Source organism: Cynoglossus semilaevis, chromosome 6, assembly GCF_000523025.1.
Source record: "Cynoglossus semilaevis isolate Cse_v1.0 chromosome 6, Cse_v1.0, whole genome shotgun sequence".
Taxonomy (NCBI): domain Eukaryota; kingdom Metazoa; phylum Chordata; class Actinopteri; order Pleuronectiformes; family Cynoglossidae; genus Cynoglossus; species Cynoglossus semilaevis.
Genome location: NC_024312.1, coordinates 15,464,986 through 15,478,849, shown reverse-complemented (window position 1 = coordinate 15,478,849; position 13,864 = coordinate 15,464,986). Strand labels below are relative to the sequence as shown.

Here is a 13,864-nt window from a genome sequence, read left to right as displayed (position 1 = left end):
CAATTTCCATGTAGTTGCTTCACTGCTTGAAAATTTTCTGAGCTGAAGAAGCTTGCTGAGACACCAAAAGTTTAATGTTTTCCCTGTGGTCGAATCGGTGCTCTTTTAATCTGCTTTTGGAAAAACAAACAAACATTAGAGCCAAACTGCTGATCATGACATGGAGCATTCAGATTAATCTACCAAGCATCTGTGACAGTATGGAGGTACCACAGGAGCCCCAAACCAGGCATCTGCATACATGTGGAAACAAAATCACAGAAGTAGAGGTGAATATTGGAAATGTATTATTATGGTGCAAACATGTGGCTTTATCATCAGACACAGTGCTGTGTTTGATTTGCCTGCTTATTGTCCAGATCTGTCTTCTATAGTAAATATCAACAGCAGACAAAAGTATCTTTTACAATTACAATTGCTAAAATTATTGGCTGTCTTGCAGAAAATCAAAGAAATATTTGCAATGTGTGAGCAGCAAAAAAAAGGAAGAAAAAGTATCAAAAACCACAACAAATAAGAACTTCTAGAAATTGCATGAAAGAAAAACAGTCCCTCTGCGTCAATGACTGCAGGAATAAGCCCAGGGAACAACAGTCATTATGAGGACTGAACATGAATAATGCATGAACACTGTTCAGGCTCCACCATGACACTGTGACTTTTGTATCTATTCAATGTGCAAAATGCAAATATTTCTAAAGTAATAGATAAGGGTGGGCTAAGATGTGCATGTGTGTATGTGTGTGCAGATTTTCTTTCACCATCGCCACATTGATGTTTATATCAGACAATAAGATGAAAGGGTATGAGCATGCACTGTTTGAAAGTGATTATCTGTATGCAGTGCACCCCCACCCCACACACACACACTCCCATACACACACATGCAAAACAGCCTTACGAGTGTGTTGTTCAGCATGTTGTCAGGCAGGCTTTGGTCACGTGACTATCAGGCACAGCCTACTGCAGCTATGAATCACTGCATCATTGAAACGCCACTGGACAGGAGTGAAGAAAGGAGGAGGCAGGAGGGTGAGTGTTAGGGAGGGAGGGATGAGGGAAAGATGCAGACAGAATTCATACANNGACGGGCAGGGCGTGTGCGGCAGCGGGGGGGGGGCAGGATGGGAGGCAGAAAGTGATGAAACAATTGTCGTGAATTACTTGTGAAGGAATGACTTGTCTATGAAGCTCCATGGGGTGATATGGAACAAAATCAGCCTATCTGTAAACCAGTGAGACTATTCAGCGGCTGTTCTAGTCTTTCACTGTTTTCTCACCAGGCTCTCCTGACACTCAAGTTCTGGACACAGAGTTAACCCCTATTTTTCCAGGTGCAGGTGCAGAACCTGGGTGGATACTGCAACCAAAACGTCTCTGGAGACTGCTATGACAGCAGTCTCCAGAGACGTTTTGGCTGCAGTATCCACTGAATTCACAGTTTGAAGATTAAACACTGTGATCCTGTTGCAGAAGGTCAATGCTGAACCAATCCAGACTGATGTGCCCTGGGCCTATGACTGGCAGGGTGTACATGGAAAATGGGATCGATCAGGGCGTGTTCTGATTGACAGGAGGAAATCAGGGCAACGTCCCTTAATGACAGAGGATAGCTGATGAGGGCAGAACAGATGACCTCGCTCTAACAGAGAATCCGAGGAGTGCTGAGGTAGAACTTGCAGTGCTGGCAAACGTAAAAGTCAGGCTGAACATAAGTCTGGAACGTCAACCATGCAAAATATGATTAAATAATCTGGCAACCGAGGTGTGTGTGTGTGTGTGTTAAATACTGAAAGGTTACTTGCTGGCAACTGACGGGAACCGAACCGATAATGATGTGGCAGGGAGGGGCAGTGGTGCAGAGTGTGACTGAGTACACTATGTTTCAGTATTTTGTCTAGTGATATTTTCTAATCAGATAAATGAAAGTCAACTCCTACCGACGTGTTTTGGTTTAAAGATTTAACCCTTCGACTCATACAGTAATACTTGACAGAGCTGGTTTCAAAGTGAGGGAATCAGCATACAAACTAACTAAAACTAAACTGTGGCAGAATTATTACAGCACAAACATCATAAATCACCAATGCATGTAAGCTGTAACTGCAGTTTGTATAAAAAAGTATTTGACAGACGACACCAGCAACACAGAGAACTAGGTATTAGCTGTGGATTAAGTACAGCTGTGCAACACCTCTCCTTCAGTGTGTGACAACATATACCTGGTTGCAGTGTTAGAGGTCAATGACCTGGGGAAGACGGAATGTCAGACTGCAGCAGCAGCAGCAGCAGCAGCAGCAGCAGCAGCAGCACGTTGCTGCTGCCATTATTCTGCAGTGCTACAGCACCACTCCTGTTACTACAGTACTGTACTCGCTCAGTGGACAACTTGATGCAGGATTATTGCAGCGCCTAGGTTAACATGGCATACCAAATTAAAGGCTGAGTGCATAAGAAGGAGGGGTGATAACCTGGTGCTCCATCAGGACAGACGGGTCATTTTATTCCTGACATTTGCCAAAGACACAGCAAGCGAGGTTCAGCCTTACACACTGTGCACTTCTGCAGGAACAGTTTGTACAAACGCTCACAGACAAGTTATAAATTATAGACATGTAATGGTTTCTGTTGTGTTGGGTATTAAAGGTGATAGGGCATGAAGGGGGTAAACAAGGATTTCCCTGCTGACAGCTGCTGACCAAGGTCATGTACTGTGTGTGAGTGTGCATAAACTGTGACACAATTTCCAATCAAAAACAATCTATTGAAATTGGCTGCACATTTTGGGGCATATGTGGATCCTATCACAATTTCCTCCCCGAGCATTCCATTCCAACATATTGTAATGGTGTACTAGTAAATGCTGGAAAATATATGCAAGTATATGACAGAAGTGTGACATACAGTACATTACATTCTGACAGAGGACCTGCTGCAGTAGGGCAGTGACCAGGCCACACTGCTAAAAGCATCAAGTGTGACATATATGACTCTGCACCGTCAAGAAAATCCACCCCAGGGTTCGATGATGTCATTGACTGGAGCTGGCAGCTGTCCCTTCCATGCATACTTCTGTAGGTGTGATGTATGTCATAGAGTTTCCTCAGTTATAATTATCCAACCACACACAAGAAGTCAGCTTTGGCTCAGAGGTAGAGCTAGGTTGAGGATGTAGATAAAGTTTGTGTTTCTGTTTCCACTGCGTGTCTGTACATATATTTAAGACAAGGATATGAAGATGTGCATTGCTAGGGCATTAATGACACAGGGTCATCTGATCAGGTCAATTTTTTACCCCTTAGTTGTCAAAGAAGCTTTGACAAGCAGATATATACAATAGTACATATCCTGTACTCCTTTACAGACAATAATACAGTCTCTCTGTATTTGTATTTGTCTCTGTGTCTTTGTCTCACACACACACCCACATGTACTGCATGCTGTAGATCTGGTTATACCATGACTAACCTCCTTGGTAGTTACGGTATAAAAATAAATCCAAATTTTTAGTCCGCCAATTATTGGTCAGTCATTTGTTGACTATTTATATAAATGCGACACCGTATTCAGTATGCACTCATTAATATCTGTAACTGTCCACAGTATATGAGTGTGAGCCTGTGACGAACACAAGGAGCTTTAAAGCAAACAGTGATTGGTGTCATTACGTCATCAAAGCAAACACATGACATATCTGGCTCTGTAGAAATACCCCACCCCCCCTTGACCCTGGCAGAGGGAAACATGTCTATGAAACACACATAAAAATTCCCAGTGTTTGGCCACTGGGTTTCCTGGCAAAAAACTCCATGCTGTGAGTCACAAAGTTCCCAGCTCTACTGTCATGGCAGATGAAACATGGAATGCTCATGTGCTTTCTTTAGTTTCGAAATCCTTTTGTGCAAGGACGGGAAACTTCTGTGTATTCAGAACAATGGAGATAAGAAAAATGAATGGTGTTTTCCTAATACATCAATTATATTTAACATTAACTCATTTATGCCACTGGTCAACAATTAACTTTTTTCCCCTTAAACTTTACCATCAAAACATTTGATCACTATCATAACACAACAGAGAAACACTTAATTAAAACTGCAAATGTCATAGACCACAGATGAGTCTCCTGGCTCTATTTTATGTTTGTTTACTTTTTATTGGCTACTACAACATCACTAAAGTCAGTCAGCTACTGTATAACTCATTTATTACCATAGAAGTATCAAAGCACTTAAACACTTCCTTCAGTGTAATTAATGGTGTCATTGTATGTTGTTTTCTATGACAGTATTGGTCATTAGAATGTGACTCTGTACAGTTTGACACAACAAACTATTAATTTATCTTGGTAGTCATGAGCAGTTGGAAATCAACAACCTGTACACATTAATAAGAAACATTTATTCCAGGTATAAAAGAGACCACAGAGGAACCCTCTGGTCCATCTGTCGGGTTTGCTTGGTCGACTGTTCCCGTCACGGCAGCAGGGATTAGTGAGGCTTAAATGAAGAAAACTAACCACCTGGCCTGCAGCCTGTCAGGAGAAGGACAAAGAGGCCAGACTAAACTTGCGTCATGCAGACAGTGTAAAGGTATAGTTAAGACTTTTTAATGCAGCCTGTCAGGAGAAGGACAAAGTGTAAAGGTATAGTTAAGACTTTTTAAGTTAATAGTGATTTAGATGGGCTTAAGAGAACTGAAGTAATACTCTATTTAGCTGTCGGTAACTACTTTGTATTTACTGGACATATACATGTATGAATCAGTGAAGCTTTGGTAAAAATGATGATGACAAGGTTGACATGATAGACAAGCAGGTTTAGAATACAGGATGTAGAGGAGGGGTCTATGCCAGCCTGGTTATTTCTCTATCATGCAGACGAACCATCAATGACAGGAAGGAAACAAGTCAATCATGTAAACTACAGGATCAGCAAATACCATCCAACAGTACAACACTAAGCAGCAGATCAAGATTGAGGCTAGGAGAAACAGCATATCATGTTTTCCTGATACACCCTGGTTGTCTTTTGAATTATTATGAATCAAATCAGAATAATCCACAGTGGATAATTAAAACTCTGCTGTCTATAATGTCTACAATGGGCTCAGTTTAACAGATCAGGTGGTGATAAGTCATAACATGTGTCACCAGAGAGGTTCAGTAAATGGCCTAATTTGGTGCCACAGCTCAGGAACAATAACATTTGACCGGCGCCCATTCTCTTAGACGCTGAAGTGTGGCAGCAGTTCTCTGAAGTAAAGAGAGACAGGATTTGACTTGGGGAGCACAACTAACATGTGCTTCAACATTTGCAACATTGATTGCTAAAGATTTGACTTTGTTGCACAACAACCTGCTCGTTCCTGTCAAAGCATGCTGCACATGTATTGCTCCTCAGTGCATTATCACTAGTGTATTTAACATACCTATTTTCTCTACTTATTGTTAAAACTATTCATCTATAAATACATTTTTGTATGAACTTTTGTTTAGATAACTTTGCTTAACCATATTTTTTACAGACACGTTATCCAAAAAGAAAACATGCAGAACTTCTACAATCTTTATCTTCTAATAACAAGCAGGATATGCTGTCTCAGTAAGGAAATAATTAGGTTATTTAAGAGTGCATTTAAAATATACTCATAAAATACATTACATACATGTTCTGTGAAAGTGCTCCTAATACATGGTCAGATCAATTCAGTCTCAAAACAAATTTGAGTTTTTACACTGTGTGAATCACTCACTTCATTCAGAGAACTAAGGGCTTCACCAATGCTCATGCAATGATTCCAGGTCAGTATTGTGTGCTTTCATGCTTTAAAAAAACCTGTGCTATCCCTTCATTAAAGTGGTTATGAAGTGATGCAATGTGAAAAGGGAAGGAGATAAAAACACCATTTTGATCGCTGCTGTGCTGGTCATCAAAGTTCATTCAGTTGTGTTAACTGAAGCATTGGAAGATACTATGAAGGAGGGAAAGTGCAGCGCCTTAGGGGATACAGGCTATTAGTGCTCAATGGGATATGAGGTGGAAGGCAGTGGAGGAGGAGGTGGAAGCTGCAGCCCATCCATGAATACCCACAGCACCGCTCTCCCACTTCCTGCATTCACTTCCCTAACAAAGAGCCACAGTGGTGTCCTTTGCTGTCTTGTCTAACTTAGGCAGCCCCTGGCAATGCTCAATGCCAAGTGGGGGGTAGAGACAACGTGCGTCTGTGTGTGCGTGTGTATACATGTGTGTGTTTGTGTGTCAGAGGTTAGCTAGGAGCCGGATTTAACACCACACTGCCTGTCCGCACGTGCCCTGCCCGCAGCCTGCCAGTAGCTGCACAAATAGGATGATGTCATGCTCAGCCAATAACAATGAGTCTGGGTCTGTTGAACCCACGTCTTCTACCCCAGCAGTTCCAGCTTCATCCAGCAAGGCATGACCTTATTCTCTTAACCAGTGGTATAAAAAGATGGCTACAACAAACCAGACAACACAGGGCCAAGAGAAAAAAAAGGAAGGTAAAAAATACATGGATAATGATGAAAGAAGAAGATGTTTGATCATCATGTTACCATAGCGAGAACAGACAGAGTGGCAGACAGAGCTATCATCAAAATGAAAGGGAGGGAAATCAGAAGGAAGTATTTCCCTGCGGGGTGCCACAGTGTGAGATCTGCAAACCACATGGAGAAGGATTTGAGATGAACACAATAACACATTGAACTGCACACAACACTAAATCTAATAATGACAAACTGGCACTAATTTAGCATCTCATGATTTTCTCTTGATACTTTGTTTCTGCCTACATTTGTCAACAGCAAGAACAGGTCATGAATCAACACAGCTCATCACAAAAAAACATAATTTCTTCTGAAATCGAATGTTTGGCTTTTAACACTTTACTGCTGGACTACATGGTAGTGAAGGTGATTGACAGAGCAACAGAGCAATATCCCACACCAGTAATCCCGTTTTCCATATAATTGACATGCATGTTATTTGGTAAAACCCAGGTGGAAATGCAGCATCCATTTTTTAATCATTGTACTGCTCCAGAAACTTTACAGCAGGTCGTTACTCACTGTCATGTCCAACCTGCTCCTGGCAACCAGGAAGTGAAAAACAAAAACAAAAGCGGAGCATTTTATGGACAGCCATTTAAGCCCAGTATGTCACACCTATGAAAAAAATGTCAGTCACCTGTTGCGTGTCATCAACTGGTCTTTATTGCATTGGGGTGTGTCGTGGTTAGATCTGTGAACTTAACAGATAAACACTAAAAAAACTCAAGAGGATGATTGCAGCCAGTAGTTGGAATATAATCTGCTACCTCTGCTGTTTTGTTTACCCAGTTGTATTAAAATGTTTGGGTGATGAAGAATGCACAAACAAAGCACACAGGGGCACAGACCATATCCTATGCAAAGATCCATGTTGCCCACCCCCACAACTCTGCTAAGGTTTCCCCTCTCAGACTTCCTTCAGTTTCACACAGCGACTAAAAATACAGGAGTTGGCATGCCACAGGTGGATGAGCCATGGAAAAAAGGCCGACATATTCACAGGAGAAGTCATGGAAAACTACAGGATCCAATTTCAGACCCAACTGATAAGCAACAAACCTACAGTAAGCACACTGCCCACCAAATATAGCACATGTTAGTGTGTTGCAGATATGGGACGGAACAGAACCATCTCTAATGAGATGCTTAAATCAAGCCAGGACATTTTTAAATAAAAAGATGTGAGTGTTAAGGATTATTATTAGGAATGATCTGCAATCTACAATCCACATGCTCATCACTCACCACTCTGTTTATTAAAATAAAACAAAAAAAGAACTTTGCACTGTCTTTTGTATCCATGTAATGTTCCTCTATAATCGATCTAAACATTTTTGTTTCAGTTAATGCTAATCGATCTTTTGCACAAGTCAAAATGTATTCAAAAAACAAAAAGATAAATAAATAAAACTCAAACAATTTAACTCAATGTGATGAGTTGCAAAAGGACACATTATTGTCTTTTTATATTAAAAACAGTTTTTGCTACACTTATTGCAGTGCAGTGCATTTGCAATACCTTACAACACTAACCATTGGAGTAGTTTAATTAAAAGCATTGGATTGGTCTAATTAAAAGAAGACATGCCAACATTATCATCATTTGTAACTCATCATCAAAAGTGTACCAACATTCGCAAATAACGTGGTTGAAAATGAGGTTGGACTGCTCCTGCACTGACCTTGTGCATCACACATGGCCCACACTTCCACCCCTGGCAGAAGCAGCATAGCAAAACAGCTATGGCATTGTTGGCACACACTCCAAGATTCATCTCTGTCATCTGCCCTCTAAATAAAACTTACAAAGAATGTATGTTCGATGTAAAAGACATAGTACAGTGGAACCTCGGTTGTCGAATACCTAACTTTTCGAACAATTTGGTTCAGGAAATCCAGTTGTGTTTTTCTTTGTTGTTGTTTGATTATTTTTTGTTGGTTCCACTGTATTTTACAAAATCCTGTTTGTATTTCTCATCCACATATAGGCCAGGTGAACCTGTGACTGTAAGTAATAACGTTCCCTTTTCTTTGCTTATACACTGGGCCAGGGACAGTTTTCCACATCACCAACTTATCTCTAACCGCATCTTGGATTAATGTTGTATGCGTGTATACTTTCATTAGCGCTCACCTTTACTTTGCCGTTGGGCTGCAGCAGCTCAGTAATGGACACCTTATCCTGCTGCAGACGCCTCTTCACCAGCTTGGAGCAGCAGACATTGATGGCGCCTTGCACGTGTGATGCATTGTACTCAGAGAAGGTTCTGCTGTCAATCACCAACAAGCGGCCTGTGCCTCTCTGAATGAGACTTGCAAGACGCTTGATGTCCATTGAGCTTCGCTTAGTTGGCCCTTTCTCTCCTGCCATGACTCACAGATCTGGGTTGGGTTGAGATGAAAGAGGAGCAGATAAAATACCGAAAGGTGGAGAGGGTTAGGTCAATGGAGGAGGGCTACCACCCAAAAGGTTGCTGATTGATCCATGGTGCCTACAGGAAGAGAAAATGAAGAAAGAAGAAAAAAAAAGTCAATTTATTCATAGCTGAAATTACAGTTATCTGCATGACATATCAGTGATTTATTTCCTAGAACTCAGTGTTACAGCTGTGACATTCAACACTTCCACTGCCAGTGGATGCTGACATCTAAATGGATGATCATCAACCATCAAGGGCATGATCACTTTCTGCCCTGAGCTTCAGTCCAATCATTCCAGTGCTAAGAAAAAACACCCAAACCCAACTGCTGCAAAGTGATACTGATGGATTAGGAGCTCAGATTTACATTGCATTGGGCACATTGTATTTTTATGCAATGCTGTAAGCTCATATTGAAAGACTTCTTAAAACAATGAAGATAAAATAGCTACAAAGCAAAACAAGAATAGAAAACGTATTTAAAGATATTAAAGCCAACTAGATCGCCCACTGAAGTTGGACACACAACAATAAAACAAATGTGTGTGTGTGTGAGACCGTGTGTACGTGTGTGATAGTTGTTGATCCAGGGTACACAGCAGCTCATGAAACAGGAAACTAAGGGGGTGAGATAAATTAAGCCGGGGGAATTCAGAGAGCAGGTCTGGACACAGGCAAAGAACCAGTGTCATATCCTGTGTATTTGTGCGTGAATGCTTCTGTGTTTCATTGGCTGTCTATAAACCTGATGAACTGCCTTTCCCCATTTATCACTACTAATTACTACTATTAATTGCTATCTATCTATCTATCTATCTATGTCATTTTACATTTAACATGAGATAAACTAGTATAATGATGTTTCGGAGCTAAAAGTTCAACGAGAGCCTCGCAGCATATATGCTGCAGTGACTTTCAATTTAAATATATTTCTATATATTTAAAAAAAATAGGATTGGGACCATGTTCTTGGTCACCAGGTGTCATGCGACAAGTGAGAAGGTCAGAATGTGAATTCATTGGTGTTGTTTTATTTATCTACAGGCACATGAAAAATAAATGGACATCCTCTCACTTACCCCTAAGCCTAAACGGAGCTTTAAACCTCAGTTGAAAAGGAAGAGTAGATAATAGGGATAAACAAACAACTGATGGAGAAATGTTAGCTTCCACAATTAATTTCATTTTAAAAAAGTGATTAACGTTTCATGAAATCGAGGTCAGCAAAGCCCATAAAAAAACATTCTAAACGCATCCTAGAAAGTAGTTGCGCAGCACAACAGAACAGCTGTGGCTGTGCTGTTTTTCACCGTCTTCCCGACAGCACTATTATGCAAGCAGGAGGATGTTGTTCAGAGAGGATTTCGTGAGCCTAGCAACTAAAGGTGAGGGAGGGACAAAATGAATATGTAGCCAGGAGGCTTAGGCAGAAGGGAAGGGCCATGTACACATGAGGGTGGTACAGAAAAGTAACTTTGTTCTCAAAAAAACAAAAAGATATTTGTGACAGGCATGTTGCAGAAACACTAACTGCATCCTTAAATCATCATCAAGATGTTTGCACACATGCTGCACCTATCTGGTGCAAGAACAGTAGCACAAAAACAATATAGAAAGTCAGGGTACACAGTAGTAACTGAACCGTAAACACCACCACTGGTGCTTTTGCTGCTGCAGGCTGTAAAAGGTAGGTGTGCACAAGCAAGCTGACTGATGCAGACAAGAATTTGTACACAACATGTTTTACTTTAATATTAAGAGAGGAATATGGTCTTTCTCCAGACGCCATCCTTCAAAGGGACTTAGCCATTTGCAATTGCTGTGCTTCTTTTTCTTTACCTTATTTTGTATGGTAGTTGAGAGGGTACCAACATAGCTTCCAGAAATCTTTTTCTTTCTGTGTCCCTTCTGCTGAGCACAACATCCAACACTGCATATACAGTATGTCTAATGGTGACTGCTTTGACCCTTTCTCTGAATCCTTCTCTCTCTCTGTGTGTGTTTCTCACTTTGTTATTCATAGTGATGGGGAGGGAAAGGAGTGCAGGTTTACATGTGTGGTTATAGTGAGACTGTATAGAGACTGGTGCTCTGCACCGTTCTGAATGATTATCACTTCATGCTGTGAATGCTGATTGTGTGAAAAAAGATCAAACAGGCAGGAAAGCAAAATCCTCTACCTGCTGAAATAGCATTAGCACCAAAGCACATTCTACAATACAAAACAACCCACCCTCCTCCATTTTGTGTCCAACAGAGAGCAAAAACAAACAAGCTACTCCACCTAAAATAGGCGATAGCCAGGAGCCTGCTATGAGGCTCAGGCTGCACAGAGGAAAACATGCCAAGAGCAAACAGGGAGAGAGCAAGAAAGTGTGACAAAGCCTGGAGCAGATTCTCTTGTTGCTATAGAAACAACCCAGTTGTGGTGATAAAGGTAGATAGAAAAGTGGATGATGGGATGACATTGATAGTGAATGAGCAAGGGATTGAAGAAGCTTGTTCTAACAAGTTGTACACGGTCATGTAGACTAATGTTACAAAGGTGGTGATCCATGTGACCTGCTCCTCATGTAAATAAAGGACCATAATGTTTCATAAGGCATTTGTTAAACTTTCAAATAATGCTTTTTGCCAATACACTAACTGCACTGCAAGAACCTAATGAGACGTTGGGTACCTCCAGCACCTCATGGGCAATTATGCAATAGCATCCAGGCCATTTATTGATTTCTTGCAAAAACATCAACAACACAACTTCACAACCCACTACATGACTCTGAAAAGGAAAACTAAGTGTCAGCAGATGTCTTTTGTATCCATATTCTGTCATTTCTTCTAATTAGGTCTCAGAGGAGTCAGCATTGCCAACAAAGCTTTAAAACACAGACAGTATAAATATTTGATTGTGATGGTCAGACTCAGTTCTCAAAATTCAGTACTCAAAATTAATCTGCTGCTGCAGGAATAAAAATGATCCATCCTTTTCATATGTGGTATTTTGATACAACGTTGGTTCAGCTTTAAAATGGTCAACTGTATAGACAAATAGTAATCAGTTTATCTTGACCACTTGTCCAGACTTTTGTTCAAGACACAAAATCAAAAAAACAAATACAATAACATTATACTGAATATAATTGATGTTACAACTGCTAAGAAAAGCAATGATATGCAGTATTATTATTAAATATGTTGAATAAAAATACAATATTAGTCAGGACTAGGAAAGCCTCTCAAAAAACCTTTTTTGTAAGATCACTCATGAAATACGATATTGTTTTGTTTTGTTTTTTACCACTATGTTCTTATGTGCAATATGAGATAGAATACAGTTTTATTTTAGTGGCAGTCATGGTTACTGTGCATGGATCCAAGCACTGATGATGTAATTTAAGAAAATCAATCTGTGTTTGTCCTCAATGGAACAGAAGCTAATTCATAAACAACTTAACCAGGTATAAAGGCTACTGTTATACTCCAATCAATACTTTCTCCCATTCAGGCTAAGATACAGGGTCATATAACAACTTGGGGCAACCCCAACACTACTACACACATTTTCATTTATGTACCAAGCTCAATTTAATGCTTTAATAACATATGAAAATGTTGAGCTTTGTTAAATAAAATGTTTTTATATCACTGACTAAAAAATGGTGAAAACAGACATTTAACTCAATGCCACAGATGATCAGGATGCCAAATAAATTGAGTGACTTTTTGAATATCAAACAAATAAATCTATTCTTTGTCATTTTGTGTCAATATTTACAGCGGCATTTTTACTTATATGGAGGAAGAGCAATGTTTTCCCTTGAATTTATTATCTAGCTATCCACATTTATTCTAGGCACAATGATTCTGCGACATGAAAGAAAATTCCTCAAAGCTGCAAAGACATCGTGAGTGGTGCGGAAAACAAAGGCAAAGCTGTGGCACTGCGGCCTGTATAATCTTAATAACAATGATGGAGGCTGAGCTCACAGCGCACTACACTGTATATAATAACCCGACCTGTAATAAAAATAAAACACAATGCAGACAGCGGCCGCTGCCTTCATAGGGTTTGACTTGATAATGTCACAGCAGTGCTGTGTTTGAGGGCTTCTTGTATCTGTATGTTGTTATGTTATGACGCGTAAATGTGACCGCATGGGAAAATGCACAGACAACAGCGCGTAAATTAAAATAAAACAAAAAGGCAGAAAATATATTTTTACATACCTTGAATTATGTGAAGTCAAGAAGAGAGTTGTTCAATGAAAATAAATGAAAAAAATAAAGGTTAGTAGGGGCAGCGCAAGCGGATTTTAATTCCCACAAGACGGGCGCGCGCCTTTGAAAGCAGGGGAGCGCGCACGATGACAGCCGCAGAAGCGCGAGGACAGTGTATGGCTAATGTTAGCATTTAGCTTTGTGAATATAAACCTTAAAATAAAAATGTCCCTTTCACTCAAATTCACTACGCATTAAATTAATCACCCACCTCCACTTAGTTCCTGGCACCTGGTAATTCAGCGGGCCTCCTCCGTGTGTTTGTGTTTGGACAACGGTGTCTTCATGGGGCTGGTGGCCGGTGTTTACCTGGCGGTATGAAGGAAGGGATGGAGGCAGAGGGGGCGGGGGGCGCGGTGCAGCTGAGGACCGATGACAGAGCCAGGAACGTCCCAGACATGAACGCGCTGTTGCTGCTGTGAGCTCTCGCGGAGAAGGAGAGGGGGTTAGTTCCCCCCCTTACCGGGATATACAATCAAAAGTGGAGTAACGTTAGCTAGGTTTAGGTCAAACGCTAACACATGGGCTGTGTGTGTGAGGGGAGGGGGTTGTTTCAGAAGGTGCACTTTAGCACTTTCATGAACTAGAACGATGAGGT

The 13,864-nt window shown here is 40.7% G+C and overlaps 1 protein-coding gene across 3 annotated transcripts in view; it reads right to left on the bottom strand.

The window, feature by feature from the left end:
• The window catches only part of dusp8a (dual specificity phosphatase 8a), a 38,932-nt gene extending 25,096 nt beyond the window's left edge, over positions 1-13,836 (bottom strand). Inside the window, exons 1-2 of one of the 3 annotated variants that reach the window (XM_008312287.3) lie at positions 13,478-13,836; positions 8,703-9,060 (exon numbers count right to left, since the gene is read on the bottom strand). In XM_008312287.3, the coding sequence (XP_008310509.1) occupies positions 8,703-8,939 (237 nt within the window). In that variant the 5' untranslated portion in view covers positions 8,940-9,060; positions 13,478-13,836. Of the gene's footprint in view, positions 1-8,702; positions 9,061-13,215; positions 13,440-13,477 lie in introns of those variants that run through there. The other 2 variants (XM_008312288.3, XM_025056116.1) reach the window with 2 other exon arrangements.
• Positions 13,837-13,864: the final 28 nt, after the last annotated feature.